At 40.6% G+C, this 16,988-nt stretch overlaps 1 protein-coding gene across 4 annotated transcripts in view; it reads right to left on the reverse strand.

The window, feature by feature from the left end:
- Positions 1-16,988, reverse strand: part of AFF2 (ALF transcription elongation factor 2) — a 587,559-nt gene that overhangs the window by 9,824 nt on the left and 560,747 nt on the right. For all 4 annotated transcript variants that reach the window (XM_062183803.1, XM_062183804.1, XM_062183802.1 and 1 more), the window contains 4 exons: positions 14,744-14,880; positions 9,488-9,559; positions 9,042-9,135; positions 6,800-6,852 (listed from right to left, as the gene is read on the reverse strand). In XM_062183803.1, the coding sequence (XP_062039787.1) occupies positions 6,800-6,852; positions 9,042-9,135; positions 9,488-9,559; positions 14,744-14,880 (356 nt within the window). The remainder of the gene's footprint in view (positions 1-6,799; positions 6,853-9,041; positions 9,136-9,487; positions 9,560-14,743; positions 14,881-16,988) is intronic.

Consider the following 16,988-nt stretch of genomic DNA (forward strand, 5'->3'; position numbering starts at 1 on the left):
ATGTTTCAGAGAAAGAAATAGCTCAGAGCTATGATGATTTCTCTACCTGCTGCCAGAAAAGCTACTGGCAGTTAGAAAACACTTGATGTGCAATATCAGTCCATCATCAAAATGTTTTGTGGAAACCACAATGACAGTTTGCTCCAAATACAGTTACCACAATAAACCAAGTGCAATTGTAAAAACCCCCCAGGGAGCAGTATTAGGAAAGCTGAAAAAGTGGGATTCTGAATATCTCTTTAGGATTCTTTAAGGCATGTTGCAGGGATGGGCTGTTAATTGCTGACTGTTCACCTGCATGCTGGTTTATAAAAAGAAATCTTCAGAGTTCCTACATTGGGCTGTACCAGTGTTGGGACACAGATTATCATTGCAATCTTTAACATCAGCATCAAGAAATGACCTGCTGTCTGAAATCACTTTTTATTATCTCTCTGTGGCATTGTACAATGTGGTCCAGCTCCTTTAAAGTCTCCAAAATGATAACTCTACATCAGGAGTTGGTAAATCTGACCCACCTACTGTTTTGTATGGCCTGTGAGCCACAAATGATTTGAAAAGATCAACAGTTGAATCAATTTCATGAGAGAAGACATTCATTTTTATGATGACTTAATATTTCTTATTTTTTTTCGGTAAACTAAGTAAAAGTTTATTTCATACTTTCCATTTACAGTAAGAGGAATCAAAGTGAAAGGAAGCATAAAGTTTTAAAAGAAAAAATGCTTTAATGGGACCATTACATACACATTTACATATACAGATAATAAACATTTTTTTTTTGACAGGCAGAGTGGACAGTGAGAGAGAGAGACAGAGAGAAAGGTCTTCCTTTTGCCGTTGGTTCACCCTCCAATGGCCGCCGCGGCTGGCACGCTGGGGCCGGAGCACCGCGCTGATCCGATGGCAGGAGCCAGGTGCTTATCCTGGTCTCCCATGGGGTGCAGGGCCCAAGCACTTGGGCCATCTTCCACTGCACTCCCTGGCCACAGCAGAGGGCTGGCCTGGAAGAGGGGCAACCGGGACAGAATCTGGTGCCCCGACCGGGACTAGAACCTGGTGTGTCGGCGCCGCAAGGCGGAGGATTAGCCTAGTGAGCCGTGGCGCCGGCCTCAGATAATAAACATTTTAAAGATTGATTGTGATGGTATTGTTAAACAGAGAAAAGATAATGGGAGACTGAAAAAACCAAAGGTTTCTGAGGATATGTGAGGAAACACTCTCCAAGGACATGTATTTAAACAAAGGGATTGGACAAAAACACAGGCAGGTGTAGATAGTTTTGTATGGGTGAAAGGGGAAATTGAAGATCTTGTCATATTTTCTCTGATAATCAGAAGAGATAATGCTCTTCAGTAGGTGGTTGGAGACTTTGCTGGGCTAGAGATCTGAAATATGTGAGGAAGATCTGACATTTTAAATGTAGTAGTGGGAAATGTTTTGACGAGAAACCCAGAATAAGATTTACTCTGAATGTTTATGACTGGCACGGAATACTAATACCATAAATGCAATTGTACGAGATACTTAAAGACCCTAGGAATCTGGAAAGACAATGAACAGGAATTCTCACTGAGGTTCATGAAAGACTATAGCTAACTGCTAGCATTTGATTGTGAGGATCCAGGTGTTGGAAGCTTTGTCTCTGATGCTAGAAGTTCAAGACCAAGTGATTACATCATTTTGGAGTGAAGGCCTCGTGCTGATGCCATCCTATAGGGTGCTTACAAGAGGGAGACATTAAATGGTGAGACAGGAATCCAGGAATCTTTTCTAACAACTCTTCAAAGAACAAACAAGAGTCCCATGAGGGACTGGTTTCCCCCCTATGGTAGTACCTCTGTGATCTGAAGCCCCCTCTCCTCTCAGGCCCTAGCTCTTTAAGATATTATCATTGCAATATTTCTTATTTTTTTAAAAAAATAATTATAAAAAGGGAACAAATTTCATGTATTTGCGATATACAGTTGTTTTTTGTTTTTTTTTTTTTTTGACAGGCAGAGTTAGACAGTGGGAGAGAGAGACAGAGAGAAAGGTCTTCCTTACATTGGTTCACCCCCCAAATGGCCAGTACAGCTGGCGTGCTGCACCAATATGAAGCCAGGAGTCAGGTACTTCCTCCTGGTCTCCCATGCGGTTACAGGGCCCAAGCACTTGGGCCATCCTCCACTGCCTTCCCGGGTCACAGCAGAGAGCTGGACTGGAAGAGAAGCAATCAGGACAGAACCGGTGCCCCAACCGAGATTAGAACCCGGGGTGCTAGCACCGCAGGCAGAGGATCAGCCTAGTGAGCTGCAGTGCCAGCCTTCAGATATACAGTTTTAAGAACATAACCCTTCCTCTCTCCCTTACTTCCACCCTCCCTCCTTTTCTTATTTTTCCTTTAATTTTTTTAAATGGCATTCTTTCAATTGTCTTTATAATCACAAGCTTAGTAAATGAGTGAATTTGACATTTTGAAATCTGATTATTGTTTATAGCCTTTATCTATACTATTGAGAAATAGTGTTTTTTCTACTTACTACTTGTTGAATTCTTTATTTAGTTGAGATTTAAGCTTGGGAACATTCACTTTGAACCTCAGTGAGGTAAAATGTTATTTAAAAGATAATCCCAGGGCCGGCGCGGTGGCTCACTTGGTTAATCCTCCGCCTACGGCGCCAGCATCCCATATGGGTGCCAGGTTCTAGTCCTGGTTGCTCCTCTTCCAGTCCAGCTCTCTGCTGTGGCCCAGAAAGGCAGTGGAGGATGGCCCAAGTGCTTGGGTCCCTGCACCCACATGGGAGACCAGGAGGAAGCACCTGGCTCCTGGCTTCGGATCAGTGTAGCTCCGGCAGTAGCGGCCATTTGGGGGGTGAACCAACGGAAGGAAGACATTTCTCTCTGTCTCTCTCACTGTCTAACTCTATCTGTCAAATAAAAAAAAAAGATAATTCCATTCTTATTACTAGATTTATATTTTAAAAGTTACACTAGTTACTATATCTCAATTTCATTAGTAAAAATGTAGAAATTGTTTTCCTCTCTTCTATTCTCCTATTCTCCTTAGTTTTGCTCTTGACCTGTAAAGTCCAGAATATGTAGTACATAGCCCTTTATATAAAATGTTTGCTCTGATGAAATCTTTACTTAGTATATATTGAATCGATATTCTGTATATAAAGATAATTGAAAATGAAAAAAAAAACCTGGTGTTAAATTGGAAATTGCATAGAAAATTAATCAATTTTTTAAAAATATCATGTAGGATCTCTGTCTTTAATGTGCTATACACTGTTATTTAATGCTATAACTAGTACTCCAACAGTATTTTTTTCACTTTGTGTTGCTATGTGGGGGCAAACTGTTGAAATCTTTACTTAATATATACTAAACTGATCTTCTGTATATAAAGAGAATTGAAAATGAATCTTGATGTGAATGGAAGGGGAGAGGGAGCGGGAAAGGGGAGGGTTGCGGGTGGGAGGGAAGTTATGGTGGGGGGAAGCCATTGTAATCCATAAGCTGTACTTTGGAAATTTATATTCATTAAATAAAAGTTAAAAATGAATAAAAAATAAAAAAGAAAATGTTTGCTGACATCTGCTCTATAGTAAGGAGATTTTTCTCTTCCTTCAAATTGCTTCTCCACACTTTCTCCCCTAGTCCCATAGATGCTAGATCCTAAAGGTCTGTTCTCAACCTTCTGTTGTGTCCCTATATACTTTTCCATGGAACTCTCATGGGCAATTGACTTCCCAATCACTAGCCAGCTTAGCTGGGTTTGAAGTCAGAGAGTGTTGCTCCAGAGAGGTGCCACTGAGAGGCCCTTTGCTGTGACTGTCATCCTTATTTACTTGGAAACCTGGCCATAGTATTTCTTGCAGATAGGATGCCCTTGCTGGCCATACAGGAAGGCACAAACTCTCTCTCTCCTGATCTTCCACAGCACTTGGTTCACACCTGTCACCTTCTTCTACTAACCTCTGTGCTTCTGGAGTACAGGGTCCACATATAATTCAGCTCTGTGTCCCCCGCCCCTCCTACAGGGCCTGATATGGAAGAGATGTGCCCAAAGGGCTTCCTGAATGAATGGGATTTAACCACTGGATGGCTGTTTAGAGCTGCCTCATTCAAAAGCTCTATGGCTTACCAAAGGGAGTGTGCTTTGTTCAGACAGAAGCTGCTTAAAAATCGTTTCAGGAAGCTTTTAATGTGACTTCACAAGCTTAGGATGTATTCGAGTTTTTTGGTTCTGAATTTTTTTAAATGTGTTTCTCCCAGTGATCCTTTAATACCTGCTTACCTGACCTTGCCCTTGCTTCACTCTGTGCTCAGATAAAACAGCTTTCTCTGGCCTTTCAATAGTTATTTTTATTTCTGAACTTCCAGAGAGAAGTGCTCTTTCCCTTTTGTTCATCAATCTAAGAGTAAGACTTAATTCAACCATCTAAACACTGCTTCCTTTCAATACAGTAATTGAGTTAATGTGCGGGTTTTTTTTTTAAATGGATCTGTTCCCTCACTCTGAATGTTTTATGATCTCAAAGTAGAGTTCATTGTCCCGCTGCTTTTGGAGTATGCTTTATAGATATTTATAAGTGGCAGTGGAAACTATTTTACTCTTAAAGTATTTTGATCAGTGACACAAGAATTTGAAATGATGAGAAATTGTAAAAGCAGCTTGGAGTGATAAAGCAAGCTCCTTGTGAAAACATACAAGGGATTTTTAAAAAGTTCATGGGAAATGTATATTATGAAAAACTATGCATGAATTTAAAAAAAGTTCTGCACTACAATAAACTCATCTTTTAATTATATTTTTCCATGAACTATATTTTTTTTAATTTGTAGGTCTTCGTTTTATCTTTTGCCAGACAGAGTTAAACAGTGTGAGAGAGATAGAGAGAGAGAGTTATAGACAGTGAGAGAGAGACAGAGAGAAAGGTCTTCCTTCTGTTGGTTCACTCCCCTAATGGCCACCATGGCCGGTGCTGTGCCGATCCGAAGCCAGGAGCCGGGTACTTCCTCCGGGTCTCCCATGCGGGTGCAGGGACCCAAGCACTTGGGCCATCCTCCTCTGCCCTCCCGGGCCACAGCAGAGAGCTGAACTGGAAGAGGAGCAATTGGGACTAGTACCTGGCACCACAACCAGGACTAGAACTCAGGGTGCCGGCACCGTAGGTGGAGGATTAGCCAAGTGAGCCAAGGTGCCGGCCTCCATGAACTTTTAAAAGTATTCTTGCTTGGCCGGCGCCGTGGCTTAACAGGCTAATCCTCTGCCTTGCGGCGCCGACACACCAGGTTCTAGTCCTGGTTGGGGCGCCAGATTCTGTCCTGGTTGCCCCTCTTCTAGGCCAGCTCTCTGCTGTGGCCAGGGAGTGCAGTGGAGGATGGCCAAGTCCTTGGGCCCTGCACCTGCATGGTAGACCAGGATAAGCACCTGGCTCCTGGCTTCGGATCAGCGAGATGCGCCTGCCGTAGCGGCCATTGGAGGGTGAACCAGCGGCAAAAAAGAAGACCTTTTTCTCTGTCTCTCGCTCTCACTATCCACTCTGCCTGTCAAAAAAAATAATAAAATTTAAAAAAAAGTACTCTTGCTTGTCCACAGTTACCTAGATTCTCTTCCCACTACTGGTGGGAGGTGGGTACATGGTGGTGAGGAAGGTTTTGGAATCAGAGGAGACAGTGATGCTCAGACAAGTTAGCAAAACCCCGTTGCTAACTTGGTCACTTTGTGGATAATATAAAATCGGGATTCAAAATCAATCCCTCTAAGAAGCTTCTCTTCAGTGCACCACAGAGGGTCTTGGGGGAAAGTCCCTTCATTTTAGAGATGAAAAAACCATGAGAAAAGAACAGGCTCACTTGACTTAGCCTCTGAGGTAAGGGCAGCTTTAGGACCAGGTCAGTGGTTTCTGGACTCTCCTGGTACTGCTGCTTGGACTGAGCTCCTCCAGGGGAGATGCAATTCTAAATGAGGCCACAGTCATTGGGGAGTTTATGCAGCCTCGCATCGGCATTACAGTAAATGCTTTTGTACTTTAGACGATGGTCCTTTAGTATTAAATATAGAAATCCTCACGAAGGCTGGGATAATTGGCTGTCTTCACATTTTCAGCCCTACAATGCCTCTGGTTTTATTAAACAGCATTTATTATATATCAATGAATATTTCATTGGTCTTTCATTAGTGAGTGAATCATTGACAAATCACTATAGCAAAGTTCATTTTACCATGCCTCCCTGAAATGGCATGTTGTTTTGCCATCTTGTTAGACTACATTTTGGCTGGCGCCGCGGCTCAATAGGTTAATCCTCCGCCGGCACAAGGGGTTCTAGTCCCAGTTGGGGCACCGGATTCTATCCCAGTTGCCCCTCTTCCAGGCCAGCTCTCTGCTGTGGCCAAGGCAGTGGAGGATGGCCCATGTGCTTGGGCCCTGCACCACATGGGAGACCAGGAGAAGCACCTGGCTTCTGCTTTCGGATCAGCGTGGTGCACCAGCCACAGCGTGCCGGCCACGGTGGCCAATGGAGGGTAAACCAATGGCAAAGGAAGACCTTTCTCTCTGTCTCTCATTGTCCTCTCTGCCTGTCAAAAAATAGACTATATTTTATGGTTATAATTTGGCTTAAAGAAAAAATAGAATTTGGAATAAGATTGTTTTAAACTTTTCTTTCTGTTAGCTGAAGCCTTGATAAAATTTTGTGTGTGCACAAAAATGACTGTGGCCCTTAATCCTGTATTGTCAATGCAAAACATTTGGGGTCTATTCAATCACTCACTTTCATGAAAAAGCAATTTTCATAAAATACTTACTTTCCATTGCCTACCCATGGAGATGGTATCTGAGCGACTTTTGAAGCATTTTGCTAAAAGAGAGAGAGAGAGGGAAATAAGGACATCTATTTTGTGTTTTATTAATTCAGAAACAGATGGAAGTGTGATTTAGAGTACATTAATATTGATTGCAGCATTTCGGGATGCAGAGCTAGGATGTATGTGCACGTCAGCACACCACAACGCAAACTCGATGAAAATAGCTGGGTAGGATAATTAGTGGGCTCCAATCAGGACCATGAAAGTCACTTGATGAAAAATCTTATATACTAAAAGGCCCAGTGAAATCAGACACGGTTCTCCAAGAAGTGGTTTAATTATCCTCATCTGAAATTTATTCTGCAAAACAAGCTCTTCAGAGTACAAGTAAGGTTTTCACCTTTAACTCCAGTTGCAAACATTTTCCCTGGGATGTAGGGTGGGCTGCAAACATTTTCCCTGGGATGTAGGGTGGGATGTACAGTGGAATGTAGGGTGATATCTCAGGAATGTACCAGAATCAAGCAGTGTCTTTGTTGCTATGGTTGGTTGTTTGCAAGAACCACTAATATGCTATCTTTACCTGATCTTTCCTATCATAGCTGAGGTTTTCTCTGGTCAGCAATGCAACTGGTCCAGGGGTTCATTGCATTCGGAAATAGAACTGTAAACATTTTGTTTCGTGTCTCCAATGGAACTGGCTGGCTGAAAAATGGGCCCCCTGTATTGTTGTGGCCATTTACTTGTGGATCAGTAGGAAACCTGACATAAGTATCACTCCAACAGGACAGGAATTGGGTCATATATGGCCTGGCCAGGCTGGAGCTTGAGCAGCACAGATGGTCAGGACACCTGTGGCACACAGTCTGTCTTTGCTCTTGGTAGTCATGGCCCTGGTGATGTTTTTCCCTTGTTTCTTGGAATCTAGCCCAGCCCCTTTTGCAAAGGGGGTATTAGAGAGATAGCATTTCCATGAGTCCAATAAGAAAGCAAGGCTTCTCTGAAGCTTGGAAACTCACAATTAAGGTGCATTCTGCATATTCCAATTTTTAACCTTGAAGAAGCTCAACACACTCCTGGATGAATGAGTTACTGAATATCTATTTGGTTATTTTGCAATACTCTGAAAGATACAGAGGACAGGCAAAGGAGGACAAATGCTAGAGCAGTGGGTCTCAAAGTGTGATCACAAGACCAGCAGCATTAGCATCATGCAGGCACTCATTAAAAAGGCACATTTTGCAAATATGTCCCAGATTTACAGAATCAGATGTTGTTTGGATGCAGCCCAACATTCTGTGTTCTCACAAACCCTCCAGGGGACTCTGATTTCCAATGAAGTTCAAGAACTGCCTTCCAGAGCACAGATTAAGAGGGTAGATATGAATGGATGGGGAACTGTTGTAATGTGGCCTCCTTTCACCTACATGAGCACTAGCTTTATGGCATTATGACCATATCACAGAATAGCTAGGGATACTGGTCTTTTTCCCAATTGAGTCACAATGTCCCCATACACTGGATGTTTGATGTAAGGTTGTGATCTGATTTATTTCAAAAAATAGCTTTGACAATTTAGCCAAAAGTTCTCAAGTACTTAGCCAAAAAAATCATCCTTTATTTTAGAGACCAGCCCAACTAAAGGAGATTCCTGCATCCCCAAGGAGGACAGCAGCAGTATTGTGGAGTATGGTAGTCAGCTCCTTAGATGATGGCTTCATTTGTGTTTGTTTGTTTTGGTAGCCAGGGCAATGGGTTATCTTAAATTGCACTCCAACAGTTTCCATGACCACAAGGCTTCAGAGGGTGTGGATGTCCACCCAGAGCCACGGTGACCACAATGACTTGTCTGGCTACTGGGAGAATCCTGGGATGACCTCTCATTTAACAAGAGATTGGCCATACCTATAGCCACAATCTGTACCCACCTTAGAGGGTGGAGCACACAACAACATCCCTCTGACTGCAACTAGGAGGTCACCAGGGGCCATTTGGTCAGTCAGAAAAAGATAGTTAGGCTTTGTACTAATGTATCTTCTCTCCTTGGAATCAAACCAGGTGTTAAATTCCCTGCTTATCCCCAGAGGATGTATGAGAGGTTCTGGCCTGCTGGGATGAGAAAGGTTAAGCCTTTGGCCTCAACAACCTTGTTTTTGTCATTTGACATCTAATAACATTCCTTTCATGTCCCATTAGTGCTTTTATCACCTTGTACCTATAAACTACAGAAAATAAGGATTACCTTAAAGTATTCCATCAGTGATCTAGAGTACTTCATAGCATGGTCCTTCTTCAGTTTAAACATCCTCAAGTAGAGAAGTGATAAGCATCGGTAGCTATGGTGACAAATGAAATGATTATATTAAAGCCAGTGTTTAACCTATAAAATGTAAAAAAAATGCTCATTCATATTTTATAGTTACTCTTTTATGGTTAAATTGAGGAATAGAAGTAAATAAGGAAAACTTTAATACAGGAAGGGGGAAACATTAAAACCACATATTGGTAAGTGTATAAATTAGGAGAGTAAATGTTGAGTCAGTAACTAAAGAAATCCACAAGTTGTCTTTTAATAGTTTAATGGAAAACAAAAATAATGATCTGAGGTAAGCAGCTTAAGTTGATATGGAGTCTTCAAATCCTTCTGGGACATTTCAGTGGTATCCTTGTGGCCTCTATGTGACTCACCATAATACTGCAAGTTTTTTGTCCCCATCTGAAGCCAAGGGGCTTGCAAAGTTCTTCAGCCTCATTGCATACCTTTGAAGAGAAAGAAAAAGCTCAAGTGCAGTCTGGATGACTCTTCTAAGAAAACTACCCAGTCATTGATATTCTGATGGACTAACTAGTTGAGCCTAGATTTGCTCTAGAGATGGAGTAGTGCTTTCCTGAAAACATCTACAAAATGATGATCAAACAGAATAACAGGACTTGTGTGGCATTCAGAACTGAGCTCCAGACATCAGCTCAACCCTGAGCCCATGTCCTAGGACAATGCTATGGAATTATTGTGAGTTTGTATCTATGTAGAAATGCTGGCAAAACACTGTTTATAGCAATACTCTACTTCAACAACATTATTGGTTTTTCCATGAGAGGTGGGCAAAAATGTCAGTCTCAGCTCAGTTTTTGATAGATGAGGTAAATAATACACAGCTGTGTCTGACATGAGCCTGGGGATACCTCAATCACACAGTTAAAACATCTTTTCTAATGTCTCAGGTTTTGAATATATTCCTATAGACAGTGGCTTGGCTTTTTTTTTTTTTTTCATTAAAAGGAGGTCCATTTCACAGCATTTTAAGGCCTCTATGCTCTTAATTTATGATGCTTGTATATTTTGTCTTCCTATTCTCTTTACTTGTTACTGTTCCACACCAGTGATAAAAGGTTGAGCAGTTTCCACCTTTTTTTTTCTTCTAGCCAAGCACATTCCATTCTGGGCATTTAGACTCTTGAAAAATCAATTCATTGCATAAAATCATTGTCTGAGCTTTAGTGCAATTTCACAGGTACTTGTAGGAGAATAAGTAATGGAATCCAGTGTGGTGGAAGGACGTTTAAAGTGTGTGCACAGGCAGCTCAGATGAGTTCTCATTTACGAGAAGGCGATAGAGACTCTGCAGGACACGGTGCTTCCACACTTGATGCTTCATTTCAGCAGCCTCCTCAGAACACCAGGGTGCTCAAGGTCACTCCCCCAAGACTCTGAGCCTCCTAATCATTCCACCCTTCTGGTTACTGCTTCAGTTCTTTTGAACGCTTGATATGGGTTCCATTGTTCTTACAGTATTAACCAAAATGATTTTTATTTTATAATAAATCTAACTTTGACAGTTGGATAACTGAAATGTCAAGTCTTTGTGATGCCCCACTTGTTTTCACAAATACATTTCTATTGCAGATTCCCAGGGCACAGAGCAACTATAATAACTTGAATGAGGAAAATGGGGCTCTCTCTCTCTCTCTCTCTCTCTGTAGCCAGCATACTGTCAGGGAGTAATAAAAAACTCGTCAACATAATATTGCACTACTAAAACTATGTTCATATTACAGTCACCCTCTAATTGTATCCACATTTGAAGAGACTTGGTAGTGGAGTTTCCATTGCTTAAATGGACCAGAAAGTCTAGTTGCTTTAATTCACTTTATTCCCGACTGAAATTTCTCTCATTAAAATAATTATACACATATGCATGCAAATGAAAATAAAAAATACAGAGAAGACACACAAATAAGTGCATATAAAACTGGTGAAATCTGAATTATGTCATAGATTATATCAATGTCAATGTCCTGGTTGCAATATTGTACTATAGTCATGCAAGATGTTACTATGGGGAAAACTAGATGAAGGGCACATAGGAACTCTGTTGTAGTTCTCAAACTGCATGTGAATGTGAAATAATCTCAAAATAAATTTTAAAATATTGATTTAATGTCCATAATTTTTCCATTGACTTCCATAAGGTACCACTGAAATATATTTCTGTGACCTATTGAAAAATAAGTGATGGAGCTGGCGCCGTGGTATACTGGGTTAATCCTCTACCTGCGGCACCGGCATCCCATTTGGGCTCCAGTTCTAGACTCAGCTGCTCCACTTCTGATCCAGATCTCTGCTATGGGCTGGAAAAGCAGTAGAATATGGTCCAAGTCCTTGCGCTCCTGCACGCACATGGGAGGCCAGGAAGAGGCACCTGGATCCTAGCTTCGGATCGGCACAGCTCCCACCATTGCAGCCATTTGGGGAGTGAACCAACGAAGGGAAGAAGGGAAGACCTTTCTCTCTGTCTCTCTCTCTCTCACTGTCTGTAACTCTACCTCTCAAATAAATACATAAAATCTTTTTAAAAAAAACAAAAATAAGTGATGCTTACAAGAAAATAACATTTTTGGAGATAAATAACTAAGGGAAAATGTCTTCTAATGGAAACAAATATTATTTAATATCTCAGTATGCATTTTTACCATAAAATTTATTTTGCTTTTTATGTGTTTAAGAAAGAATGTGTTTCCCTAAAGGAAAAAATAACAAAATATATATAGAGAGAGAAAATACTCATAATCTAACTCTTCTATTACAGCTATGATCTCTTTCCCTTCCAGTTTCATCCAGATGCATATAGAAGCTTTTCATGGTCATACTTGTAGTGTGAATGTAATTTTGCAGCTATATTTTACTTGAACATAATATTATAAGCATTTTGTGCAACTGTACAATCTCTACCTTTGCTTCATTTCAATGGTTATAAAGTATTCTGTTGAGTGCACTATGATGTAATTAATTACTCTCCCATTACTGATTATTAGGTTTGTAATTGTGTGCTATTATACATAATGCAAAACAACACCATATGGATAACCTGTTTTCTTATAATTATTTTATTCAATAGAGGAAATTCAAATCTCCAGAATTTGAAATACTGGATTTAAATGTATAAATGTTCACTTCTGGAACCTTTTCTACACAATGCCAAGTTTCTCTCAATTCACAATGACCAATTCCACTCTTCTCAGTAGCTTACAAGAAGTTTAATTTGCAGGGATTTTTTCTTCCATTTTTCTTTTGTTAACTCCAGGCATTAATAATGTAACATTTTCTTGTTAATTTAAAAATACCATTTAAAAAACTTGCATTTTTGAATGAATATAGAACATGAATTTTCTCCATGTTTGATCACTAATATTTTCCTTCAATTTTGAATACTGGTAATTTTTGCCAGAATGCTCATCTTGCACATCTTTGAAAATCACTGGTAGCCTTGACTGAACACTAAGGCATCAAATTTCACTTGAAAGCTACTGAATGGTGATGATGCATAAAGTAAGTCAAAGTGAAATACTATACATTCTTCTCTGATACCTATGCCTTGGAGCAGCACTAAGAGAAAGATGCTTTGACTGATTGGGCAGGCAGAGCTGGGATTTGCTCAGAATCTCCTTGCTTTTGTCACTCTGACAAAACTTCTGATTCTATGTGAGCAGAAGCTTTGTTTTCTTTTAATAATTCCTTATTTTGATCTCTTGAAATTTTTCACTGGGAAAATCTATATACTAAATGTGTCCAATGTTTATCTGAAAGTTTAAGGACCAATGCCCTCAGATTTATAACAGTTTACTTTTTTATTATTATTATTTTTTTAGTGGGAGGCAAAATAGCAAGGTTTATTAGGGAAGGGACATCTGTAAGGCGGATGGGCACCTCTCCAGACAGAGCCTGAGTGGGGGGCAAGTAGTGAGGTTACATGTTTGAGTGGAGAGATTACACCTGACCAGGCCAGGCCGGCTGCTCAGCAGAAAGACAGAGGGCTGAGCAGGCAGTCCCTTTGAGGCTGGGGGTTTTTAAGGAGATGGGTCTTGCTTCCCCACCTCTGCTCCTCTTGGAACAAAGGGGTTTTTGTATGTAAATAGAAAAACTTCTCTCTTGAAGGTCTGCAACAAAGGACTTTATGGATGCAAATGTTATCAGACAGGAGGAAGGGGGCAGGGTGTTTGAGATGTAGATACTGGGCTGCACCTGGGAAATTGTGGAAGCTTGTCAGGCAGAAGGGGTGGGCAGGTTATCAGGTAGAAGGGGATAGGGCAGGATGAGAGGGCCAGGCTGCCCCTGAAACATTATCGGGATGACTTTGAGATGCAGATGCATATGCTGGACATAGATGTCTTCTCTTTAGGCCTGTTACACACACATAAGCTCACAACTGTCTTCCTAACAGTTTAAGTATATACAAGCAATATTGGAAAAATCAGTCTTGGAATTATTGATTAATTGAGCTTGAGAAGCCTGAGACATAAGGGCCTATCAAGTAAAGAACTGCTCACTCAATCAAAAGGGATTATTTAGTTCATTCAGCAAAGGATGCTGCTTATTCACTATTAAAGGACGGCTTGAATTATTTTACAAATATCTGCAAGTCACTAGAAAACACTAGAATGCACATTTCTTCTCTTTCCAATTCTTCCTCTTCTTGTAGGATTTTTAAAAGCTATTTGTTTATTTATTTGAGAGGCAGAGCTAGAGAGTTGAAGGTGGGGAGAGACAGTGAGCTCTCATCTGCTCGTTTATTGACCAAATGCCTAACTGAAACCAGGAGCTTGGAACTCATTCCAGATCTCCCACATGGGTATCAGGGACCCAAAAATTTGAGTTACCACCTGCTGCCTCCCAGGATATGTATCAGGAGGAAACTGGAATGAGGAGTTGAAACTCAAACTGAGGCATTCCAATATGGGATGCAGGTAACAACCTGCAGCTTAAGCACTAGGTTATATAATTGCCTTTACAATTTTTTTAATAACCCACTAACTCCACTCCACTATGACTAACAGGCCACAAAATTTCATTTAAAATTCAGGTGAAACCAACAATGTAGGCACTTATTACATTTTCTCCTATTCTCATGCTCTTCCTCTCTAGCATCACCACACCCCACCACCTTGACTGTTTCCCTTATTCCAGAATCATGGAAAGTCTACTCTATACCTGTGACCTTAAATAGTGACTTTAATTTGGAACAGTATCATTTCCCTTTTTAATAACCAAGATAGAAATTCTTAGAAAATGTGTTTTTTAATAGAAATCTTGAGAGAACAACTTTTTTTGAATTATGAAATTGCATTTTTAAAAAGGCAATCCAATGCCAAATGGTAAAATTATATTTTATTTTTACCTACCACATTTCCATTTTAATTTTATGAATATTGCAAATTATAATGCTCTCATTATAACCTCTGAAGGGAATCATTTATAAAAGCAGTGCCCATCAATTATAAATTTCCCATGGCATTAATGAAATGGCAAGAACTAATTATGATGATTTCTAAGAAGAAGATGCCTTGGACAAATCATTAACATGTGGAAATTATACTTTTTTAAAATATAGCAGCTTCTAATTCTGGCTGAAATGAGTTTAGGAAGATGACATCAGAAAGACCATTCACCTGAGGAGCTCCACAGTCTCGGAGTACATGGTGTATGGGGACTTTGCCTCCAGAGGGTCACGTTCCATGGCATTACCACATTCGGTGAAGGAGAGGGCGGCATCGGCATAATTCACAGCTTTGCCAAATTTCTCGAACTGAAATAGGAAGATGACTTGTCAACATGCTACTCTCCCTTTTCCCCTTCATATAGAGGAGTGGTTTTCACATGAGGATAATTTTGTATGCTTCTCTGAAGGAACATCTGGCAGTCTGGCACATGTTTGGTTGTCACCATTGGCAGAAGGACATCTAGTGTGTGTGTGTTGGGGGGGGGGGAGGCAGAGATGCTACTAAACATCCTGCAATGCATAGGACAGTTCCCACAGTGAAGAATTACTGACCCAATATCTCAACAGTGCCTTGCCTCAGAAACTCCAATATGCAGATAGGACAATGTATGAATTGGTATTAACAGTGACCAGTTAGTTAAGAATAGAAAAATGCAGCCAAATTCTCATACAGTTCACGGTATTACTATCATCATCTTTTTTAGTGGGCCAAAACCCAAATCAATGCCTCAACCAGGTTCCATTTCACTAAATTTACTAAACTGACTAGTCACACAGGCAGTGCTTGCAACTAAGCTCTTTAAAAAAATGATTTATTTATCTACATGAGAGGTACAGATACAGAGAGAGAGAGAGAGAGAGAGAGAGAGGTTTTTCATCCACTGGTTCACTCCACAAATGCCCCAACAGCTAGAGCTGGGCTGATCTGAAGCCAGGAGCCAGGAGATTCCTCTGGGTCTCCCATGTGGGTGCAGGGGCCCAAGGACTTGGGCCATACTCCACTGCCTTCCCAGGCCCTTAGTAGAGAGCTGGATCAGAAGCAGAGCAGCCAGGACTCGAACCTGCACTCACATGAGATGCTGGTACATCAGGTGGAGGCTCAACCTACTACATTACAGTACCAGCCCAGTTCTGCTTTCTATAAGCCTCACAAACAAGGAACACATAGAGCATTTTATTTAGAATTCTTTGTGAGCACATCAACTCATCCCCAGGAGAAGAGTAACAAATTGATGCTATTGTCATGAAAAATGTGAAGCTGTAATATGACTGTTGACAATAATCAAATCACTTTCATTGTAAATGATGATCTGAAATAGTGTATCAAAAACCCCAAAAATATAGCACTACTAAATATTTTAGTTGAGTAAAATTTTATTGCAAAAGGTTTTAGTCCTGATAATGGTCACGATTAAAGTGACTTAGACATACTGATTTCTTTTTTATGTGTAATGAATATTATATATGACACTTTTATAGTGAGTATTTTATAGCAGGATTTAACATTTTCAATTTTTGATAGCTGGATGTAAGACTTTCAGTAATATGGTGTTTTATCCAAAAGAACAAATATAATATAGACTTAGCTATTTTAATTTTCTTGTATACCTTCTATCAAAATATTTTCCATGCAACTCTGAATGTTTCAACTCTCAAAGTGAAAGAGTAGCTGTGTCTAGCAAAGGATTAAGTACAACTATGAAATTACTAGTTATATGTCCTACAAAATCTCTTATTGTAAATGACTCTCTTTACAATAAATGTTTTGCAGCTTTTATGCATTGAAGGAGTTCCGTGGTTTACTTTCTGTAAGCTATTGTGGAGAAACATTAGTTTCAACAAAATTCAAAGTGATTTGATAAGAACCTGAATGTATGAATGAAAACTACCTTCTTTCACGCTTGCCTTACAAGATGATTTCCTTAGGTCATTGGACTCTGAATGACTTTTCCATTGGGAAATTATTTACATCCTAGTTTTTGAATGTGACTTTTCATTCCCAACTCCAGAGCTGGAATGACCATTATCTATCACATAGCCCCAATCTCTCCTTGAAAAGGAGGAGACATTGAAGTCCAGAGAAAAAATTACATGGCTACAGTGCTCACCTGCCTTGTTTTCCTCATTTATTAAATGAGGGGCTTGGGGGGCCGGTGCTGTGGCATAGCAGGTAAAGCCACCACCTGCATTGCTGGCATCCCATATGGGTGCCGATTTGAGTCCTAGCTACTCCACTTCTGATCCAGCTCCCTGCTAATGTGCCTGGGAAAGCTGCAGAGGATAGCCAAGTCCTTGGGCCCCTGCACCCACAAGAGAGACTCAGAAGAAGCTTCAGGTTCCTGGCTTTGGATCAGCCAAGCTCTGGCTGTTGCGGCCATCTGGGGAGTGAATCAGCTGATGGAAGGCCTTTCTCT

This window comes from Lepus europaeus, chromosome X (genome assembly GCF_033115175.1).
Source record: "Lepus europaeus isolate LE1 chromosome X, mLepTim1.pri, whole genome shotgun sequence".
In the NCBI taxonomy this organism is placed as follows: domain Eukaryota; kingdom Metazoa; phylum Chordata; class Mammalia; order Lagomorpha; family Leporidae; genus Lepus; species Lepus europaeus.